General features: G+C 43.8%; 1 protein-coding gene across 4 annotated transcripts in view; it reads left to right on the forward strand.

The window, feature by feature from the left end:
• Positions 1 to 22,985, forward strand: part of Dse (dermatan sulfate epimerase) — a 58,791-nt gene that overhangs the window by 15,521 nt on the left and 20,285 nt on the right. For 2 of the 4 annotated variants that reach the window (XM_037200511.1, XM_028874811.2), the window contains exon 2: positions 8,438 to 8,906. In XM_037200511.1, the coding sequence (XP_037056406.1) occupies positions 8,491 to 8,906 (416 nt within the window). In that variant the 5' untranslated portion in view covers positions 8,438 to 8,490. Of the gene's footprint in view, positions 1 to 5,693; positions 5,946 to 8,437; positions 8,907 to 22,985 lie in introns of those variants that run through there. The other 2 variants (XM_028874812.2, XM_028874813.2) reach the window with 2 other exon arrangements.

Here is a 22,985-nt window from a genome sequence, read left to right on the forward strand (position 1 = left end):
ATGTTAAAACACCACAGGACAAGCATTGTGTAGGTACTAGTCCATTTAATTTCACATCAACAAGTTGAGGAGTCAGGATAGCATTTTTAGCTCATTTTTAATGGAGTAGGTCTAGAGAGTTTGTCTAAAACAAGCCCTGTTGGCCCCCATGAGGGCTCTCTTAACCTTTTCCCTGCCTTTGTAAAACTGTGAGAGGACATTTCTCCTGTAGTTTCCTTGAGCATTGCATGGCTTAATTAAACTGTTATTTGAAACTGTAAGGTTAAAATTTAGCCCTTGGCTTCATTATTACTGTCTTTTTCTGACCTTTATTTTTGGTCCACAATGCCCTAAGACTGGCATGGATGCAGCCATGGCTGAGAAATCCAGAGTTGGCCCTTTCAACTCTTCTGCAAAGCCTTTGGTTGTCATTGACAGAACTTTGAAAAAATAGATTGTGAATTTTCTCCTGTGACTAGGAACGATAGGCTATAAACAAGTTGCTTTGGGTTGAGGAGAATGCCATTCATCTTGATTGCCGGACAGTAATGCAAGTAAGTACTGAGGTATACAAAACCCCATAGAGGCCTATTTCTTTGTTTTCTGGCCTACAGTTGTTTGGGATAGGGCGTATTAATTAGTTTTCAGTGCCTGACAAGGCTACTTAAGGGAGGCAGGGTATGTTTTGGTTCATGGTCTGGAAATGAGTTCAGTCCATCATGCGGGGAGACACGGCGGCCAGAGAACAGCTTTGGCTACAGTTGTAGGAGTGAGCCAGCTCGTTACACCGTGTGCACATTTGGGAAGCAGAGAGAGATGGATACTGGTGGTGGTCAGCTCTCTCTCTTCTTTTCTCCTTTTTACTCCGTCTAGGACCCATGGAAGATGCTGAGGTCATTCAGGCTGGGTTCTTACCTCCTCATTTAAACCTTTTTGAAACACCTTATAGACGCACCCAGGAGTGCTTTTTCTATGGCTATTCAAAATCTAGGCAAGTGAGGTTAACTATCACAATAGGTATATTTTCTTGTTCACTTGTGTGCTCAATGCCTAGCATATAGTTCTGAGTTTAGGAGTTGCTTGGTATGTAGCAGAATGAACTGACTTATATAGCATCCTTATTCCCATCATGGTAAGGGAGTTGATCTCTTAGTTCTGAGTAACAGTGCATTGAAATGTATAATATCCATCAATTGTGACATTTTAAAAATTCAGGATATAAGCAAGCCAGGTGGTGGTGGCACACGCCTTAATCCCAGCACTCAGGAGGCAGAGCTAGGCGGGTCTCTGTGAGTTTAAGGCCAGCCAGGACAGGCAACAAAATGACACAGAGAAAACCTGCCTTGAAATACAAAACAAAACAAAACAAATCAGGATATAAGCATACACTTAATTATACACAGTTTCAATTTACTCTGTAATATAACTAAAATTATGAAAATACCTTTGGGTCTTCTGTTGTAAGACCATTACTAAGAAAGGCAGTTAAAACTGTAAAATGTACCAGTCAGAAGATCATGTTAGACTGCTAAATAAACTAGAGTTTACTTCTCATGTTCCTTGGACAGTATAATCCCTACAATTTCACCCATTTTCTAAGTAAAATTCAGTGCTGCTGTAGTATCATTACTGACTGTATTCTCCCACTTCAGCCTTGATCTCTGCCAGCACAGAAATGATAAAAAGATTTTGCTTACTTTTCACATTTTAAGTCATAAGCACTCTTTCAAAGGCTGTCTTTAATTTTATTTAATTAGTAATATTAGTTAATTAATGGGTGTATATGCACATGTGGGAGAGCACAAACATGAGTGTGCTTATCTGTGTGTGCACAGGTAGAAGCTAGAGATTCCCTTAGGTGCTTTTCTCTCTCTCCATTTTATTTATTCATTTGTTTGTTTGCTTGTTTACATGTTGACGCAGAGTCTCTCACTGAACCTGGAGTACCCCATTTTGGTTAGACCGTCTGGCTAGTGAGCCCTGGAGTCTCCGGGTCTACATCCTGTTAGTGCTGGGGTTACAGGCACATACACCATGGGTAACGGGGAATCAAGCTTACTTCATGTGTGCAGAACAAGCATTTTTATTCAGGGATCCATCTGTCACATGTATCAGACAGCCTTCTACAACTAAATCTTACATATGACTTGGTAGCTACTGAATCATCTACTCAGTTGGTCTCTGGTAAATAAATGGGTGACGGAGGCTTCAGATTTACATTAGAAAATCATCTTTAAACATAATTTAGAAGAATGAATAGTCTCACATAAGAAAATGGATAGAACGTAGACTTCAAGTTCTATTATGGAAACCCATGGTACCTACCTGCCTGAGAACCTACCAGGAGGCAGGGATAGGAATGCTTTTTGATTGTGAAAGGCTACTCTTAAAACCCAAACTAAAGCATCTCTGTTACGTGATGATGTCGAACACCATTATTACCTTCAGTGTGGTTTTGCTGTGTGGGCCCAGGGTTATAATTACTCCTTTAGAAACATGTGCAAATTCTAGAGGGCTCCATATGCTGTCATTTCATATTGTGGATTTTTTGTGTGAAAATGGCTTTGAGGGGAGGTATATTTCACTTTACCCTCAAATAAGGAAATAGTAAGTCTGCTCCATGAAAGGAGCTTTCAAGTCTGACTAAGAGCTCATGGTTTTTCTTTTTCTATTTGGCTCTGGGGGCTTCACACACTGGGGAGTATAATTGCAGGAATGATTATATAGTACCCAAACCATGTTTGCTTAGGATTTGACATAGTTAAGAGGAAGAGTAGATTTATTTCACTACAAAAATTTACAAGACATTTAAGGGTTTATTTGATGCTGAGGATTTTTTTTTCAGAAATTATTTCAATTATCCATTTATTAAGGCTGAAATTTAAAAAAGTAATAACTTTGAAAGTATGTACATTCCCTTAATTAAAATTAAAATAAGCATAAAGAAGTATACAAGAGATGATAGCAAGATGTGTCCCCACCCCCACCCCCCACCCCCAGGCACATGGAAGGAAGTTTCTCCAAGGATCCACACCCAAAATGGGAGGCAGAAGAATGTGCATCTCTGCTTGGCATGTGCTAGGGGGTCTCTGTCTGGTCCATCATGGTTGGCCTAGAAGCTTACCGGAGATGTCTCAACGGAGGAACTTGGAGCAGATGGTAATGTGATCACGACAGGGCTCGGCGCTGAACTCCTCAGTGCTCACCGTTTCTAGGGAAGAGGACGTAACAGTCAAGACCTTCAGACCAGTGGTCTGGCTAGTTTCTGTCTCCTGTAGAAATGGACAGAGCAGCGTGGGATGCCTTGAAGTGTTTCAGTCATAAGCTAGTTTTTGGACCCACCCCATTATTTGGGCAAAGCAGAGCTTTGAGGAGTAGCGGGCGCTGTGAGGGGAATGTCCATGTTGCTCCTTTTAGTTTTAAAATATTTTCCTGATGACCAGGAAGGCATCTGTGACAGGCGCTGGCAGTGTAGCCTCCTTCCAAGTGCAGTAAAGATAGAGATCTTGACTGGTCAAGGTGGCCCAGACCCTAGGCCCTTCCTGTTTTTGTTCTGTTTAATTCTACTTGCTAGGCAAGTATCTTACCATTCTACTTCTTGTCCATTTTCTACGAAGCCGGAAGCATTTCCTAATGTGCTAGATAAAGTCCAGAAGGTCAGCACATTCATTTACTTAAAGACAAATGTGGGGGTTGATTAAAAACATTTAGATAATATCTCATTCCCCAGAATTACCAGCTGAGATGCATGCAGTATTGACTGAGTCAGGCAACTTTGATTCTCGTTTTTTTTTTTTTTTTTTTTTTTGGCCTGTGAAATATGAAGATGTAATTTCTTTCCTATATCTTGTTGATAGGTTAATATCGTCTTAAATGAGTGAGACTTTTCATCTTTTATTAAAAATACGTATTTATCGAGCTCTCTCCCTCCAGGTCAGGTTCTAGTCTTAGTACATCACTTACATTTAATCACTTCCATGAAATAGGTAGCATCCTGTAAAGGAAAGAATGGAGGCTTTGAGAATGAAAGTCAGCTGATCAAAACCAGCAGACAGCATTGGTGTCTAGGCAAGTCTGCACTCTGCAGTTAGTCATTATGTTGTGCTCCTAAGATTTGGCACCTAAGAGGGTTTTTCATCCGTCTCCATTTGGGCCATGTCTTACGTTCTTCCGGGCCATTTTTTCTGTTCTGTCTGCTAGGCTCCGCATTTTCCAAAGCACGAGGAGCTGGAAGGCCTTTTGGGGTACCGTATGCTTCATTCTATACATGGTCCCAGTCCCACACTGCTTTGGTTCTTAGTTCTTCCAGACATTCCTTCTGTGCTTTATGTACAGTTAGCAAAAGTGAAACTTCAATTTAAAATGCTTAAAAAAAAATCTGTTTGGTTTAAGAAAAACAACCTTGGTTTAGGATTTAAATTCTAGTTCTGCTTCTGGAATGGATTTAGTGTCGGGGCAAACAATGCTTCTTTGCCACATTGTTATTGTAATGTTACAGATCCGATATGTGAAAGGCATTTAGATCCCAGAACCACAGTTTCTGGATTAGCAGTCATAACAGCTGTGGTGCATTATTGGAAGTGGAATTAAGCAGAATAATTTGGGGCTGTGTGGCGTTGTGAAGATCTACTTAAGATAATTATAACTGGCTTGGCTTGGGTATGTACTGAACGGGGTGGCAGCTGGTGGCTGGCATCTCAGTCCTATCAGAAGTCTCTTGTAGCAACAGTGCTTCTTAAATTACTACACTGTATCTACTGATTGGGCAAAGGCATAGGAATGTTTTAGTGGTGTGTGTTCTGTGGGAACAAGAGAATGGGAAAGAAAGCTGAATTCTGCAAGTTACTGTATTCCATGGAAAAGAAGAAAGAGAATCAGGAGAAATGAGGCTCCTAGGATCCTTCAGAAACACCCTGAGGCTGGAATTCTGGGTAAGCACTGTATTAACAGGCTGAGTTGCTAAGTGTGTCTGGTCATGTGTTCTTGAACTAGAGCAGAGACTGCAGTGAGCTGGCAGAGCTCTGCTGTCTTCCCAACAGTGAGCTGAGCTAGGGATTTCTTGAGATCATCTCTAGAAGTCTCCAAGTCGGACTGGTTTCTGTGCTTTGGAGGATGGGGGAGGGGTTGGGGAAAGGAGCGTTGAAGTTTCTGAACGCCTTAACCTTTCATAAGCCCCTGTCTGTCTCTCTGAGCATATTCTCAGTGTCTCCCAAACTGCTCATGAAGGTACCACAATTACAGATACCACAGTCGACATCTTTGCTGTGTTCATCTTGGTTTTTCTGTTTGCTTTTTTAAACTTTGAGACTTGAATATATATCCCAGATGTGCTATGGTAGTTACAGCTTTTCCTAATGTATACCGAGATAAGTACATGAAATTACTCTACAACATGCCTGCTTTGGGCCCACTTTAAATTATCTTGGAAAAAAACGTGCCTGTCTTTTAAAGTGTTCACTCAGGGTGGCTAGGGTGGGGTACTGATGGAAAAAAGCCAAAGGCTGGAAATGGAATTTTGTCGGGTAGAATTTGCTAGACATTTACAATTAATGAATGGGAACCAGGTGTCTCTGTAGGTTAAAGCAAGTTTGAGGTAGACTTCTATTTCATTTTAAAACATCACATTTAGGTTACTGAAGTTTCTAGACCTTCTGGGTGTTTTCTATTACTTTACTGGCAGAGATTTTTCTTTTTTTTTCTTTTTTTCTGGAAAGTCTTAAACTTGCCGCGGCATCACATAAGGAAGAACAGGATTGCTTCTTGCTCATTTGAGTGGTGAGACTTTACCAACGCTCAAGCTGGAATTTAGTTCCAAGGTGGCATCTGTGAACATCAGGCGCCAGATTCAGTGCTGAGCTCTACGACGCATGCAGAGGACGTTCCTGCCACCGTCTGGAAGGCTTGATGTGTAGATAGCTGAACCCGGCTAGTGTGTTCACTTGTGCCAGGCCCAGGAGTAACTGTGGGTAGGTAAAGGAAGGTCTTGCTAGCTGGAGGATGGTGGGAACCTGGCCCATTGACTGAGACATGAGGAAGGCAGCGTGTAATTTGTGGCTGGTAAATGCCGGGCCCTTGCTCCTCAGCCCATCTCTCTTCATGCGTTTTCTACAGAATGTCTTGTGGGTTCTGCATTGGCCTGAGCGATTTTTCCAGCAGGTTTTAACGTGTGGCAAATCCCAGCCTTTCTGCTCTCACGCCCTCTCATGAAGCAGTAGCTGAGGAACCTTCCAAAATAGTTGGCAGAAAGAGATGGCAGCCTTGATTGGGCTCTCTATTTCAGGAAACCCTTTTGTTCTTTAGGCATCGTATGCAGGCGAGTCCCGAGTAACTGGAGGCATCATGGCAGAAGTAGCCGGGGGGGTCACAGGATGACTTTGGTCAAGTTGGGCATGTCCACCCCACAGCCTTTCAGGACTCTAGACTAGCCTCTACTATCTCAGCGAGCTGGCTGGGTAGGAAGGTGGGATGTGGTACGCAGCAGGGGAGAGGGAAGAGCAAATAAAGCCTACCAGGCTTTGTCATTTGGGAGAAAGTTCGTCCAAAAGCTTGAGATGGAAAAATTCTGGTCTCCACATTGTCTTCTTAACCTCTCCCCAGTAGCCTGAGTCACCCTATCCCTGCCGTACCAACCACCACATGTAAAACTGGAGAGGACTGGAATTGTGTGCATGTGGGGCCAATTAAAAAAGAACTTCCAACCTGTCCTCACCCCGGGTGCCTGCTTCCCGGCGGCGCTAATTGCACTGATGACAGAGTCACGTCTTGGACTTTGAAGGTTCATACCCATACACGCTTTTCGGAGAAAGGCGAGCAGTATTTTTCTCTTGAGAGAAGCAAAAGGCAATCCCCTCGGGGGACTGAGCGTTCTTTCACACCAGCCGCTTCGGGGTTGCCAGAGACCACACCCTCCTCTGTGTAACCACAGAAGACTATTTCCTTTGGCTGAGTCTGACCTTGAAGGATCTAGCCAGCTGCCTTGAAGCGTTGGGTGCTAGACATAATACTGGCGGAGTCCCGGAGTTATTTCTCTTTTATATTATCTGATTTAGTATGACTGTGTTCACATTTTTTATTCATCAGAAATTCTGGTCTTGAACCTACAATGTGTCCCCAAACCACTGCCATTACGTTTTCTCATATATGTGTTTATAATCAAAGGACATTGAAGAATAAAACCCACCAGAGTAAGAGTAGCCACAGCGATGCCACGCTCTGCTCCTTGGGAGATGGAGCAAGTTGAGAATGTGGATTGAATTTGGTGTCATATTTTTATTTTTCTCTCATTTGTCTGGGATGAGGCCATTTTTCCTTGGAAAAATCACTTGGTTTCACCATCAGCTTTTCCCTTTAATAATTGAAAACCACTGTTCATTATTTACATAAAACATTTTTTTTTTCCTGGTCTGCTTTCTATAACCTTTCCCCTCATAAGAATTTTAGGAATTCCCTGACTTTTCTCTGAGGGATTTTATGCCTGCTTTATCCCAGATGTGGGACATGGACAACGCTCTGTGTGTGTGTGTGTGTGTGTGTGTGTGTGTGTGTGTGTGTGTGTGTGTGTGCGCGCGCGCGCTTCTGTTTGAAGGTTGTTCTTTTAGCCAATACAGAATATACCACTGAAAAAAGAACTATAAAGGAAAACAACTAGATAAGATAATGTGAGCCTGCTTTAAATGTCTAACTTACTGAATGACAACAAAGTCCTTTATGCAAATCAAAAAAGCACACAGAGGTTTCAAGTCACAAGGGGAAAGCACATCCACTAGTCATCCCATCTTTCCATACTGGGATTTTCTTTTCCAAATGAAGGCATGTCAACTTCCCAGTCCCAGAGCCCTGAGTCTGGACTTCCTGGAGAGCTGATGTCAGTCCAGGGAGCTTGGCAGATTCTTCTGTCTTCTCTAGCCCACCTTCTGTTCCCACAAAGAGGATAGTTAACCTTACTCACACTGTGTTGTCTGCATAGACTCCCACAGATATACTAATCCAAATGTTTGATTCACAGTGCAAAATGTAAGGAAGAGGGACATCATTGTGGTGAAGGAGGCTGGATTAAGAAATGCAGGATTTTCTCCATTTCTCATAATGCCTTCTCAGATTCCCAGAAGACAGACAGTTTACCACAGGCTTTTGGTTATTGTGGTTTATGTATTAATGTCTAAAATGCCATAAAAATCTCAACTTTTCTGCCTGATAATTTATGAGAAAAACATCATATTTTTTCCCTTCTCCATAAGTCCAAGGTTGTGTTTTTGTGATGATCCCTAGAGTGTGTTTAGGTCTATAAAATCATACCTTACTTGGTTTTAGCAGGTTTCTCCCTAATACAACTTTCTGCTGCCTATGAAGAAATGCACAAGCTTGCCTTTTCAATGTTGAGCCCTCACAGGACAGTGATGCCTACTGTGTGCTTCCACCAGGCGTGACTGACATGCACTCTCTTCTGTGCCCCTTGCAGGATCGTTCGAAGATGGTTTGGCTGCCTTGGGGATCTGGAGATCCGATGCCACGATGAGGACTCACACACGGGGTGCTCCCAGTGTGTTTTTCATATGTTTGCTTGGCCTCGTGTCAGCCTACATGACCGACGAGAACCCAGAAGTCATGATTCCCTTCACGAATGCCAACTATGACAGCCACCCGATGTTGTACTTCTCCAGGACAGAGGTGGCAGAGCTCCAGCTCAGGGCTGCCAGCTCCCACGAGCACATCGCCGCTCGGCTCACGGAGGCAGTGCACACCATGCTGTCTAACCCCCTGGAGTACCTCCCTCCCTGGGATCACAAGGACTACAGTGCCCGCTGGAATGAGATCTATGGCAACAACCTGGGTGCCTTGGCAATGTTCTGTGTGCTGTATCCTGAGAACATTGAAGCCCGAGACATGGCCAAAGACTACATGGAAAGGATGGCAGCGCAGCCTAGTTGGTAGATTTTTGTCTTTTCCTTCTTACTGTATTAACCTTGTCACTTAAAGAAATGATCCACGGGCTAGAGATCTGGCTCAGTTGGTAGGATGATTGACTAGCATGCATGTATATGAAGCCCTGGGGTTGGTCCTACCACCAGATAAGCCAGGGGTGGTATTACATGGTCTTAATCCAACACAAGAGAGAGAGAGGGAGAGGGAGAGGGAGAGGGAGAGGGAGAGGGAGAGGGAGAGGTGGGTAGTTCAAGGTCATCTTCAGCTGCATAGTGTGTGAGAGGCTAGCCTTTTGATACTTAAGCTCCTGTCTTGATTTAGAAAAAAGAAAGAAGAAAAGGAAAAAAAGAAAGAAAGAAAGGAAGGAAGGAAGAAGGAAAGAAAAAGTCTAATGTTAGGGTCATGGAGAAGTCCCACAAAAGACCACCATCCATGGATGCAATCAGTAAGAGTTTATTATTTCGAGAAAGTTTCCAGCATGTTGGGGCCTGCCATCCCAAATAAAGGCAAGATGGTGAAGACCCCGAGAAGGATGTGTAGGCTCCTTTTAAGCACAGTTAAGGGGAGATCCTAAGGCAGTTAGGTCACTTTAGATATGATTGGCTTAAGCAAGTGGCAATCGCATTATTACATTTTAATTGGCCAAGGCTAGTCTGGGCTGGTCAGGGCTACCGTTTTCCATTTTGTGGCAGGCCTGGACAAGTCCCAGGCTTTGTCCTTGAGCTGCTGTGGAAGCTGGCTGGCCTAGCAAATACTGACTGTGGGGGCCGGCTCAGTGGCCCAGGCTTGGTGTGTCCTGTCTCCCTTGTCCCTGTTATCAGGGGTACGAGTGATTAATTGCCCTTTGTTTGTGGCTCTGTTAGAAACTGCGTATTCAGTCTCAGGAAACTGAAATTGAGTCCTGATCTCTGAGAGAAGACCAAGCAGCCTGTTATGGCATCTGCTGGGTCCTCTCATCTAACAGTTTTAAAAGACCTGATATGTTTCAACTTAGAAGGAGCATATTGAGAGGCTGCTTCACCAAAGTGGGGAAAATTGTAGAATTGAGCAAACAGCATCATGTTAGTGACTGAGGGTTCTTTCTGCATTGTTTAACATATATTTACAGTTGTGGATTGAGTCACATTCTGAGGAATGCATTAGTAAGTGATTTTTGTCCTTGTGTGACTATCATGGAATATATTTACACATACCTAGGTGTCATTTATATAGGATGTAGCCTATTGCTCCTAGGACCAGGATGAGCAAACAGTGTAAAATGAAATCAAGCATAAGACATGTGTTAAACAGGGCATATAGGAGGCTGTTATCTGCACAAGACAGCATGCATGTCTGTGGTTAATTTTGTATAAGTGTAAGAAGTATGCTCTAAAATAACAATGAAGTGTAGTGCATAAACCCACAAATCAATAACCTAGTTGCTTATCAGATGCTGTGTCCTATAGACAGTTATGTGTGCTAACCTTATATGATTGGTAGTGGACACCAGTACCCCCGTGACCATGTGAGCATTGTACTGTTGGTAGGGTGGCTACAGTGACACTAAGCACTAGGACTTTTCAACTTGGTTGTAATCCTGCATGTGTTCTTTCTTGGAGCGGAACACCATTACATGATACATGACTGTTTCTTATTGGTTGGTGTTAGGCTTTGATTGACACCCTTTTTGCCAAACTGACTGACCTGTTTTTGCCTATAAGGCATTTCAGCCAATTAGCATTTATATGCACTTTGTGATACGAAGGAGATAAAAGTCATTGTGATGGGATTGACTGGCAATTTATAAACAAGATTCTGTTTAATAAGCAGCAGAGGGTCCAGCCCTGTGTGAAAACTCATGCTACAGTACACATGTGTGAAGAATTCTGATTATCTCAGTAGTTTACTTTTCAGGAGTTTAAGATTCAAGAGCAAACTTCCCGTCTCCTTTTGGTCGGCTTAAATTTGTTTATAATTCATGTTCCTATCTGTCTGCTTTTTCAAAGATAAGGCTTGAACTGACTAAACTCAGTATTTTGTAAGTATTTTTCTCTAAACTCTAGCTTAATACACATTCACAGCTCGGTGGCTAAAAATGCTTACAAATTGTATGAAACGTGGTCCTAAGACTATGTGAGTTGCCCCCTGTCGTTGGCCTGGAGAGGACTAGTTTTACATGCGTAGGGACATCTGTAGCAGTTCTGTGGGTGAGTACATCTTCCATGAAGCACATCTCAGTGTGCCAAAGGTCAAGAGTAGTGATTTGCAGCCCTCCGATAACTGTCGGACGGCCCCTAACGGACAGAATTATGGAAGAACTGGCCTTCAAACATCATCAGAGCTGGATTTGTAAGATTCTAGTTAAACACAGGTGGTTATTCTGAAGTTTATGATATTTTAGGCTGAAAATGTTGTCCCAAACATGCAGCTTAGCTGTGTGTATCGTGTTTTCTGAGCTAGACTCATGCTCATCAGACAGCATTCTAGTTCTGACACCAAGAAAGAAAACGAAATATGTATGAAAACATTCTTAGTATTTGAGCAGCAAGATGACATCCAATGTTACAGTAACTTAGTATTATACTAGGTAGGAAAAAAACCCTCTTTTTGCCCATATTTGCTCTTTTATAGCCTTTTGTTTTACATAGGTAAGTGGGTTTTGCTAGATGATGGTGCTCATGAAGTGTCCCAGAGAAAGTGTTTTGCTTTGTTTGTTTGTTTGTTTGTTTGTTTTTATTTAATGGTTGCTGCCTTTTAAGCTACGGAGGTTCAAACCAGCAACTTCAACTCTGCTGCCACCAGCAGTGGTTTGGCTGCAGGGGCCTTAGCAGGAGGGAAATCTGTTTCCTCAGGCACCAACTCTTGCAAAGCTAGGAAACCTTTGTCTCTCTAAAGAACTCAAGATTCAAAGGTTAAGGTGGAATTCTGCTCCTCCAAGAGGCTGAATAGCAAGCAGCTCACCTCTCTCCTTGCTCACGTCCTCCAAAAAAGGCTCTCATGCTTCTCCTCGCCCCTCCTTAAAAACCCTTCTCCACCTGGCTCCTCCCTACCACTTCCTGTCAGCTAGTTGATATTAAACACTGTCAGATATTAAACACATCTTTGCATCATTAAACAGATGTTCCAGAGCATGAACAAAAGTAACACACCTTAAAGTAATATTCTACAACATAACAGTTGCTGCAAAAAAACCTGTCTCATCACACAAAAGACTAAGATTAAAAAATGCCTTCGTATTGGGATTTTTTTGTTTGTTTGTTTTGTTTTTCGAGACAGGGTTTCTCTGTGTAGCTTTGCACCTTTCCTGGAACTCGCTTGGTAGCCTAGGCTGGCCTCGAACTCACAGAAATCCGCCTGGCTCTGCCTCCCGAGTGCTGGGATTAAAGGCGTGCGCCACCACTGCCCGGCTCATATTGGGATTTTTAAAGCACGAATATAACAATGTTAGTAAAAATTGTATAAGACCAGTATAATTTCATTAGTATACACATCTGGTGTATGTATTTAATGAGTGAACGCCATCACTAGGATTAAATACCTTCTCTGATAAAAGAAGGGATATAAATAATTTCAAGTACAAATTTTAACAGTCACATCGTCTCAACAAGTACAGATTTACCAGTTGGTGGAGGTGGGAAGGGGGTGCCTGTCTAACTGTGCACAGATTTGCCAATCGGTGGAGGTGGGTTGTTCAGTGGCCAGAAGCCAGTCAGTCACCTAGTATGCTGCATTGAACTTAGCGGGACTCTTTTGATCAGGCTAAGGTGTGGTTAGAAATTGAAAGTGACCCTTGATATCTGGGTTTTCGTTTTCGATAATTGAACCTTTTCTGTTGTGGTTTTTAGCGCTCTGACAGAAATGTTAGCTACTTATAAATAGCCACATTCAAATTCGTTTAGGTATGTGGTTGATCATAATCATTTTATGCAACTTAAAACATGACTAAATATTTTTATTTTCTAGTTACCTGTGCTTAAATTGCTCAGTTTAATCCTATTCTTCATTATATACAAACAGTATACTGTGAATGTTGTCCTTGTCTTAGGATATAGTGTGCACATAACCATTTCAGGAAAAAAAGGACTAGCTGTATTTATAAAACAATAATAAATACCATAGAATTAAAAGAACCATCCCTACAATGGCTTTGTATATGGAATGGATTAGCGATTTTCCTTGAAGAACGTTTCTACTCTTTTAAAAACTAAATTGTGTTTTTCACCTAATCAACTAACCTTTTGAGCATCTACTGTGCTAGTGATGTGGATTCGGGGTTGAAGAAATGGCCCGGCAGTTGTATCATTGGTACCTGGGATGAGGAGTCTCACAGTGGTGCTTCTGCTCAGAGCTGAGCCGGAAGACAGCACAGGAAAGGTTGTCATTCCTGACTTACTCCAACAGCAGTGCAAAGGGGCTGACTCCAGTGTCGATCCGCCGGCATCCTGAACTCCGTGTCCCTTCAGATGAATTTCTCAGTTTGAGCCTTAGCATCCCAGGGTATGATAGCAAAGCAGCAGAGTGTCTACCACCCAGCGTCATTTTTAGTAGGACTAAGTGAGATAACCTAGTACATGGTACTCTGAAAGTTCTTGCCATGTAGTAAGGCTTCAATGAAGAATAATAGCAGTTGGTGCTAATTATGGCCTCTGCTATTTTTACCTAGGACACAGACCCTGATTGGTTTCTAATAGTCATTTGTGGGTTTTTAAGAAGGACATTTTTTTTTTGTTCAGAGATTTTTTTTTTTTTTAATCACTCTTACTCAAATTTCTATAACACTCATAGAATTTGTCTTTGACAATGTCCTTTAAAGCTTGTAGCATTTGCCCTCCAGGATGCTCTCTGTGTGGAGGAATCTGGTGGTAGGGCCATGAAGGCAGGTTGGGAGAGAGTAAAAATGGCGCGTCTTCTGTTTGGTGTTAAAGCTGTATTACTCTTCTCTTTGCTGTGATGAAACACAGACAGGCAGCAGCTTGAAGGAAGGGTTCACGTTGACTCAGAGTTTGCGGGTGCAGGCCATCATGATGAGGAAGTCAGGAAAACAGTGTCTGGTCATGTCACGGTGCGTCCAGAAATGATGGGTTCCCATGGTCAGCTAGCCTTTCTTTTGTATGCAGTCTCAGACCTACGTCCAGAAAGGTGCCACTACTTTTAAGAGTAGGTCTTCCCATGTCAGGTGACCTAATCAAGAGAATCCCTCACAACAGGTCCAGAGGCTCAGCTCCCTGATCCTGTTAAGTTGACAACATGAACCATCACATTTATTGAATCCAATGAATGTTAGTAAATAAAGAGATTTCAAGGTTCACATCCATAGAGTAACTTAAGAATTTCAGCCATGGTGGCACACACCTTTAATCCTAGTACTCTGAAGGCAGGTTCAGGCAGATCTCGAGTCTGATGCCAATTTGGTCTACAGAGCAAGTTCCAGGGCAGTCCAGGCTACACAGAGAAACCTTCCCTCAAACAAAACAAAACAAAACACCCAAAAACCCCCCAAAAAACCAGAATTTCAGCCACTGTGAAAGAAAAGTGAAATTGTAGATGTTACATAACTGTTTTTTTTTTTTTTTTTTTTTTTTTTTTTTTTTTTTTTTTTAACCTAATACACTATGCAGTAGAGACGGAATCGGAAAGATTGTCTGAGAAATGTGTATAATCCTATGGATCTCTAAACAACCGGGCATCACGGGAAGATGTGCTTGCTTGCTTGTGTGTTTTATCTGCCTGTGTGCAGGTAACCACATCCTTTCTAGGAAGTCTCTCCTGTCTTCTTGTTTTTGTTAATGCTAAGGTTGTGTGTAGCTTACTTCACAAACTCAGTTAATTAAACTATATTATCTCGAGTTTTTGAGATGGCTCAGAGGTAAATGTTCTTCTACCAACTCTGATGACCTGAACTCTGAACCCCACATGGTGTAAGGAGAGAACTGATTCTCACAAGCTGTTTGGTGTCTGCCTGGATCCCCTTAATGGAGGCTGCCCTGAGCAAATTTCATTAAAAGCTGCAGGGAGGAAGAAGCAGGTATGGAGTAGATGCATGATTTAGCCAGCCATGTTTTTCCCCCTAAGTTAGCTGAATTTTTTAGTAGGCTTTTGCTTACATTAGAAAATGAAAGGACAGCATCTGTCAGGCAGTATCCCTTCATATTATGTATCTCATCCAAGCTTTTGGTAGATGGATTGCTCTGAGCTTGATCTGCTCAGTTCTAGGTATTTGGTGATCTAGAACTTAATGCAAATAAGACAAAAGGCTCACTCAGTTATTGGAGCCTGCCATGTTCTAGTTACTTCAGAAAAGTGTAAGTTTGCCATGTTCCTCTTAATCATACACGGAGATGGATGCATTGAAAAGAGATTTAAGCCGGACGATGATGGCACACGCCTTTAATTCTAGCACTTGAGAGGCCGAGGCAGGTGGATCTCTGTGAGTTCGAGGCCAGCCTGGGTTACAGCATGAGTTCCAGGAAAGGTGCAAAGCTACACAGAGAAACCCTGTCTCGAAAAACAAAAAATAACAACAACAACAAAAAGATAAACAAACAAAAAAAAAAAAAAGAAACGAGATTTAAGATATGATTGTTTCACAGAGGAGATTAACTCAAGCGCAAGTTGATAATGGGGAAGCATCCAGTGCACATTTTCCAGTAGCAGGTTTGGGGGACTTTCCTCTTCAATTGTAAACCCAGGGAAAACGGACCTGACACATTCTTGGAGGAGATCTGTGTCTTGAGTCCTGGCTCTGCCATTTGTAAATTAGCCACGTGTCCTCTGGCAGGTTTCATAGCTGCTGTAAACATGCTTTTTCACCTGAGAATGGAGAGTCTTTGCGTCCACCATAGTTCTGAAGAGGGAAGAAGGCGATGCACAGAGAGCTCTTCTTAAGACGATGTCCTCGGCACGTGGCTTTACTAGGAATGTATTATTTTTGTTATACAGGAAGAGAATGTGGAGAAGCAGGCCGGTCAAGTCTTGGGTGCCCAGTACTCTGTTTTAACTACTCTGGCGCTCTGGAGTTGTGTTTCGAGAAGTATTTGTTGTGAATCACTCTCTCTTGCCTTATAGTATTTTTCTTCCTTATCATGAGACAGAAAATAAATCACAGAGGGAAGAAATGACTTCACTCTTGTGTTGGAGCCAGTTGGCTACAGGGATCGGGAGAGAGAGCTGGTGAGAGAGAAAACAAAAGTTGAACTTTTGGACAGAGAAGTAATTGTACTTTTTTTTTTTTTTCTACAGCAGATTATTAAATCCTTACTTATGGATGGCAAACTTCTGACATCCTAGGATGTATTTGTAAAATAATGTAAAGCAGCAAAATAGATGGGGAAAAAAAGAGAGAGAAATCTCTGTCACACTGAAACGAACCAAGCTGAACTGTGGGGCCTGTCTCAGCCCCTGCCTGCAGGGTTCAAATGGAATTCCTTCCAGCTGCTGCTCTGGCCTTTTGCTTTTCTGAACTGCAAACTAAGATTGAGAATCCAAAGGGGAGGAGGAGGTAGCTGGGCCCCAACACATGGAGCCACAGCGCTGTGAGTGAAAAGATCAGGTTTTCCTCTCATGACCTGCCAGTGAGAAAGGCAGGGAGCTTTGCCCGGCAGACACCTGGAATCCATTACAGTGGTCGGGTGGAAACAAAGGCCGGGCTGTCAAAAACCCGGCCTCCAGTTCTGGCTTTTTCTCATTCATCTTTTTCTTCTCTCTTGCCCTTCCCCCTCACTCTTTCTACCGCTCCTTCTTCCCTATTTCTTCCATTCTGCGACAGTTTTCTCATTTTGTGTCGGTTTAGATCTTTGGAAATAGAAGGAGAAAAATCACAGATGGCGCTGAGTCTTTTTTTTTTTTTTTTTTTTTTTTTGACATTGGTTAGTTTTTTTAATTTACGGCAGTAGGACCCTGATGGTTGGGAAGTCCCTTCTTGACTGTCGTGTAACGAGCAGGTTGCTGCCGACCAGCGTCATTACACATGCCTCTGTGGATGCGAGGGGACCCACCAGCTGTGGAGGAAGCCCCGTAAGGTTGGCAGGTGAAGGCGAGCTGAGCATCCTTGGCGTACAGCTGAACTTGTGTGACGTCACCCTCTCTATCGGATGCTCAGCTCACCTAAGTTCTTGCTGCTCAGCTATTGGATGCTCAGCTCACCTAAGTTCTTGCTGCTCAGCTATTGAATGCTCAGCTCATTTAAGTTCTTGCTGCTCAGCTACCTTTCGCTCTAAACTGTTCTCCATCTATTTCACATGCAGGTGGGGATAAAATTGTTTCAATGATGCCTCTTTCCACACCCGTTTAAGATAATTGATGACAGCTGCAGTCACAATCATGTGGCAAGAAATGCAAAGTTCATTTTCTTTTATAGGATCTGCTTGTTGTTTAGTGTTAAATTACCCTCAGTGTCCTTTGTTGCCTATTTAAATGCAATGTGGGCTTTCTGAATTGCTACAAGGAGTGTTTCAGACCAGAAGAAGTCACCTTCCTTTCGTAGTAGAGTCTCTTACTTTGTATATACAGCACAGGTAACATGTGTATAAAATTCTGCGCCATCTTTATATATAAACATTTAAAGTATGTCTTTAAACATTTTCTAACAAAAACTTGGCAAGCCTGATATTTGGATTTTGTGTCCTTGTGTTGATTGATATTTTGATTCCTTGTGTCCTATCTTGAGGGATAATGTTAATTGGTGGGTACTGAGTGTATCTGCATTGACGCTTCACAGAGATCTTTAAAGAATGATTACACAACATCACTGAAAATTAAACACTCGGTTTGCCCATTGGATGAGATGAGAACTCCGTTCCGACATAGTGACGTTGCTGTCAGGGCAGTCATAGTAATGCTAAATGGATATTTGTACAAACTGCTGAGTCTGGTGATGGTGCAGGTGTGCTCATTGGATCTCTTGATAATGTTGCAGATGTGCTCATCGGATCTGTTGGTAATGGTACAGGTGTACTTCATTGGATCTGTTGATAATGGTACAAGTGTGCTCATTGGATGTGTTGATAATGTACAGATGTGCTCTTGGATCTGCTAATGGTGGTACAGGTGTGCTAATTGGAGCTCTTGATAATAGCACAGGTGTACTTGTTGGATATGCTAATGGTGGTGCAGGTGTGCTTATGAGCACTCTTGATAATAGTACAGGTGTGCTCATTGGATCTGTTGCTAATGATACAGGTGTGTTCATTGGCTCTCTTGATAATGGACCTCTTGGAAAGCCAGGTACTTCATTTTCTCTTAGTTGTCTTCAAAATGGTCTTTAACTTTTCAAGTTCTAAGCTTTATCAATGAAGGGAATGCATTTTAACTAAGCTTAACAGGCTCTCTCATCCATCTTTTCTTTTTCTTTCCACATGCTGCCTTTCAACAACAGGAAGATACACAGTCTCCCTCATGTGCCTGTGATTTAGAAAGCATGGTGCAGGATGGCCTGGTGAATCGGGAAAAGAGAAGCTGTTTTAGTTAGTGGCTGTCACATCAGTCAAGGACGGAAATGATTAAGATTCCAAGGATGGGAAAGGATGCAACAGTGTTTGATTCTTTCAGCATTTGGGCCATCCTTCAGAAGACAGGTCCCAGCTCTTCTCCCTGCTGCTGACTCCCGACTTGTGTAGTAGCCCCAAGAACTGTACCTCTAACCAGTCATCCATGTGATTCGGAGGGCCACTGACATTTATATGGTAGCGGAGAAGCTGGTGAAGGATGGGCCTGGGTAGCTGGTACCTAGGTGAGATAGGGCATGTTGGAGGGGGAGTCAGCTGTGGAGAGAGAGACAACGCTTCCCTTGCTTACATGTCTTTTTTATGACATTATCTGTTTCTTCTGTCCACTTGGTCTGTCTCACTTGCATGGGTCACCATGTAGGCAGGTGGCTGTTGGCGCCCCTGCTCAAGGATGCCAGGGCTCGTGGATGGTGTAGATTGGATCTGAACTAACCCTAAGGTTCACATGGTAGAGGCCCTCCACCAGTGGTACTGTGGGCAGTGATGAGAACTTTAGGAAGTAGAGCTAGCCAGTTTGAGGAATCACGTGGGTCATGCCCTGGAAGCCTATCCTGGAGCTCTAGCCTCTTCCTCCCTGTCTGTTTCCAGCTGCCATGGCATGAACATGACACTCTACCATTTAGTTTCGACCATAATGTTCTCCTCACCACAGGTCAAAACAGTAGGGCCGGTGACTGGCTGCAAACCGGAACTCTGAGAGCTAATTATTTCCTTTTCGAGAGGTGATTTTGTCAGGTATTTGGTTACGCTATGAGAAGCTGACAGACAGTTAAGTCCTTGGTGAATATCTTGGTGTCTACTGTTTTTAGGACCGCCTCACTCAGCTCCGCTGCTCACAAATTCACCGCCTTCCACTCTGCTCTTCTGCTGTTCTGGCCCACCCTTGTTTTTCCCCTTTCTCCCCCTGTTTCTTCTCAACTCTTTTGAACACAGTTTGTTGACGTCAGTTCTGTGGTGACTGAATGAAGGTGAGCTGTCACCTCCACTACAAACCATGTTCATCCAGAAAGAACAGCTTCTCTGTCCTCTTGTGGCTTTCAAGCATTTTGTGACTTTATTGTTTCCGGTGACTGACATGTTGTCTCCCCTGAGACAGCTTGCGCTGGCATCTTCAAGTACGCCTGGGACCTGAGCAATACAAGGTTGTCTACTTCCAGGGAGCCAGACTCACCCACATCTTCTCTTCCAAGCCTGTCAGACTCCATGACTAGAATTAACTGCTTCCTCCACGCTGGGTCTCCAGCCCTGCATCTCCTGCAGTTCTCTCGGCTGGTTTCTTGGTTTGCTTTGTTTTGTTTTTTTAATTCAGCGTATTGGTTTGTGCTAGGAACCAGAGCACACATTTGGTTGTTGGATTATGAGTGCGTGTCCCAAAGAAACTTCTTTCCAGAACCCTCTGGACTCTGCCTCTGTCGGGACAGTGCCTTCCGATGCTCTGTAGGGTGTCTCCCCTGAAGTTTAATTTTTGGTTTTATGTGTCAGGCTTCCTCATTGGCCTGTCCACTTAACTGAGGACCTAGAAGACCTAATATAATAATATACCTGTCACAGACACTAAGTAACACTGAAGGAAGAACGGATTTTACTATGAATGAGTGACTGGGTTTGCCAAGAGCAGAAATCCTGAGTCTGTGCAGCTGTGAATGTAATTTGGCAACTTGCACTCTGTGGCTGCTCGTGCGTGCGTGCGTGCGTGCGTGCGTGCGTGCATGTGTGTGTGTGTCCCCACTTTCACTCTGAAGACCCACCTGTCATCAGGCTTTAGTCTAGTCTGTCAGCCTGTATTCAGAGAAGAGGGAGAACAAGGGTGGCCTGGCAGAGCAGGAGGAGAGCAGAGTGCAAGGCTGGGAATTTGTGAGCAGCTGAAGCTGAGTGGGAGGTCTTAAAAACAGTAGGACTGTCAGGATTGCATCGTTTCCTTCTCCCCAGGGTCTCATGTTACCTGCTCCTTGCAGAGCTATTGTCCTACCCAGTATTATCTCTTTTCCCAGAACTCTTGACCTTGGAGTCCATCATCTTATCTATGTGTTCCCATTGCACATCTTTGGTGTTTTCCTTTTAAAGCCGCCTTTTGTCTTTGAAGAGGCTGCTTAGGGTTGTTTGACGACGGTAGGAAGTTGTACATCACTGCAGTCAAGGCGTAGGGCTGCAGAACCTGATGGCCTGTGTTCTAATCTTGAGTCTCAGCTCCGGGACCTTGAGCATATTACTTGGCTTTCCTAGGTCAGTTCCTGTTCGATGAATTGGAGATAAATACTATGTTTGTAATTTAGAGAATTCAGTGCGTTAATGAAACACTGTTGCTACAAGTGTGTTCTTCCCAATCGCAATAACCAACCAAACTGGAACATTTTCTACAGAAGGCTCCAGGGCTGCAAGGGGGTTAAAAAAGGTCACATGTACTGGAGAACAAAAACTTGGAAGAGTTTTGAGGTTCTTACCAGGCAGCATAGAGGAGAGTCAACAGTCGCTGTGGGTGGAGACTGACAGGCTCAGTTGTGGAAAGCGGTGTTCACACTGGAGCTGCATAGAGAGCTTCAGGGTCTGTGGGTCTGTGGGTCTGAGTGGAGAGCTCCAGGGTCTGTGGGTCTGTGGGTCGTGATCTGTGTGGAGAGCTCCGGGGTCTGTGGGTCTGTGGGTCTGTGTGGAGAGCTCCAGGGTCTGTGGGTCTGTGGGTCTGTGTGGAGAGCTCCAGGGTCTGTGGGTCTGTGTGGAGAGCTCCAGGGTCTGTGGGTCTGTGTGGAGACTCCAGGGTCTGTGGGTCTGTGTGGAGACCTCCAGGGTCTGTGGGTCTGTGTGGAGAGCTCCAGAGACTGTGGGTCCGTGTGGAGAGCTCCAGGGTCTGTGGGTCTGTGTGGAGAGTTCCAGGGACTGTGGGTCTGTGGGTCTGTGTGGAGGGCTCCAGGGTCTGTGGGTCTGTGTGGAGAGTTCCAGGGACTGTGGGTCTGTGTGGAGAGCTCCAGGGTCTGTGTGGAGAGCTCCAGGGTATGTGGGTCTGTGTGGAGAGCTCCGGGGTCTGTGGGTCTGTGTGGAGAGCTCCAGGGTCTGTGGGTCTATGTGGAGAGCTCCGGGGTCTGTGGGTCTGTGTGGAGAGCTCCGGGGTCTGTGGGTCTGTGTGGAGAACTCCAGGGACTGTGGCTGTGTGGGACTATAGAGCTGTAGAGAGAGCTCCAGGGAGTCATCACCCATGTGAGGGTGAGCTTTCTGCTGTTGCAGCAGCTGCTTCTGAGTCATCCCTACTCTTCATCCATGCTCCTGCTGTTAACCCCAACAAAAACTCACTGGTTCACCAATTTGGAAATAGGTGCAATCATTCCTGGATGTAGACTCCCTTTCTGGGATGAGTAGACGTGACATGTTGGTTCTCTCCAGAAAAACTGTCACATAGCAACTGTGTGACACGACGCTGTGCTCTCTGTTACCCTGCTTTAAGTCTACCCTTTTGCAGATTAATGCCAACAGAGAGTTCCATTTGTAATACATATATTTAGTTATTTCATGTAAGTTAATCATCAACATGCTCAGTTTTAAGCATTTTGCTAAATATTGAACAGAAACATAGGCACAAGTTTTGCACCTGTCTTGCCTAGGGTTCTTTGGTTTTAATACAAAAGAAAAACTAATGAACAACATTAACACAGATGAGAATATCATCGGCCATGTTCAGGCACGACGGGAAGATCTGAGAAGTGGTTGGCTAAGGCCTGAAGCTTGGGGGAAGACTTTCTCGCTGGGACAAGAACGAAAAATATGTATCAACCAAGTGATGGAAGGAGAGAACTGTGTTTGGCTGTCCCAGACAAAAGCCCCAATGCATAGCAGCCTGGCAATACAAGAAAGCCCAGTGAGTGCCTTTAAGGAACTGAAACTTTGCTATAGGAAAGAGAGGTCAGCTGTGAGGTTTTGAGTCTGGAGGCAGCTGCTGGAAGACACACTGTACCACGTGATGGAGCTTGGGCTTTTTTCTTCAGAGCACTGCAAGGCCATTGAAGGGTGTAACAGAAGGGTGTCGTGATCCAATGTGTGCATGCGACCTTTCTACTGTGAAATAAAAGAGCAAATGAACAATGTGTGTGGCAACAATACAAGCCAAAAACTGGGGATTCCAGCCACAACCCTTCTATGAGAGAGAGAGAGAGAGAGAAAGAAAGAAAGAGAAAGAGAGAGAGAGAGACTTCTATAGTCATCTTACCCTGCTTCTGTCTAGTTCAGCAAGGGTGAGTTTTTTTCACACATTCTTTGCTTTGTTGTGGGGGGGGCGGGGCGAGACTTCTCACTGTTTTCTGGGTTCATCTTGAACTTCTGGAGTGATTCTTCTGCTTTAGCCACTAAGTACTGCCGTTGCAGGTGCTTGCCCCCACATCTGGCCTCAGTCTGCTCTTTTTCTGGGGTGTGAGTGTGTGTTGAAAGTGGGTGCTGGGGACGTAACCGTGGGCTTTGCGGACAAGCATTCTTTCTGCCTCTGAGCTGTACTCTGCCTCATCTTTGCTCATTTGCAAGTCTCCCTCTGCAGTTTCCTCTGCACCCCTTTATTTTCTGTCCACTTTGTGGAAGAACAGGGACTCTTCGCCCTGTGTACCCTCTCACAGTCTGAATGTTGCT

Source organism: Peromyscus leucopus, chromosome 8a (assembly GCF_004664715.2).
Source record: "Peromyscus leucopus breed LL Stock chromosome 8a, UCI_PerLeu_2.1, whole genome shotgun sequence".
Taxonomy (NCBI): domain Eukaryota; kingdom Metazoa; phylum Chordata; class Mammalia; order Rodentia; family Cricetidae; genus Peromyscus; species Peromyscus leucopus.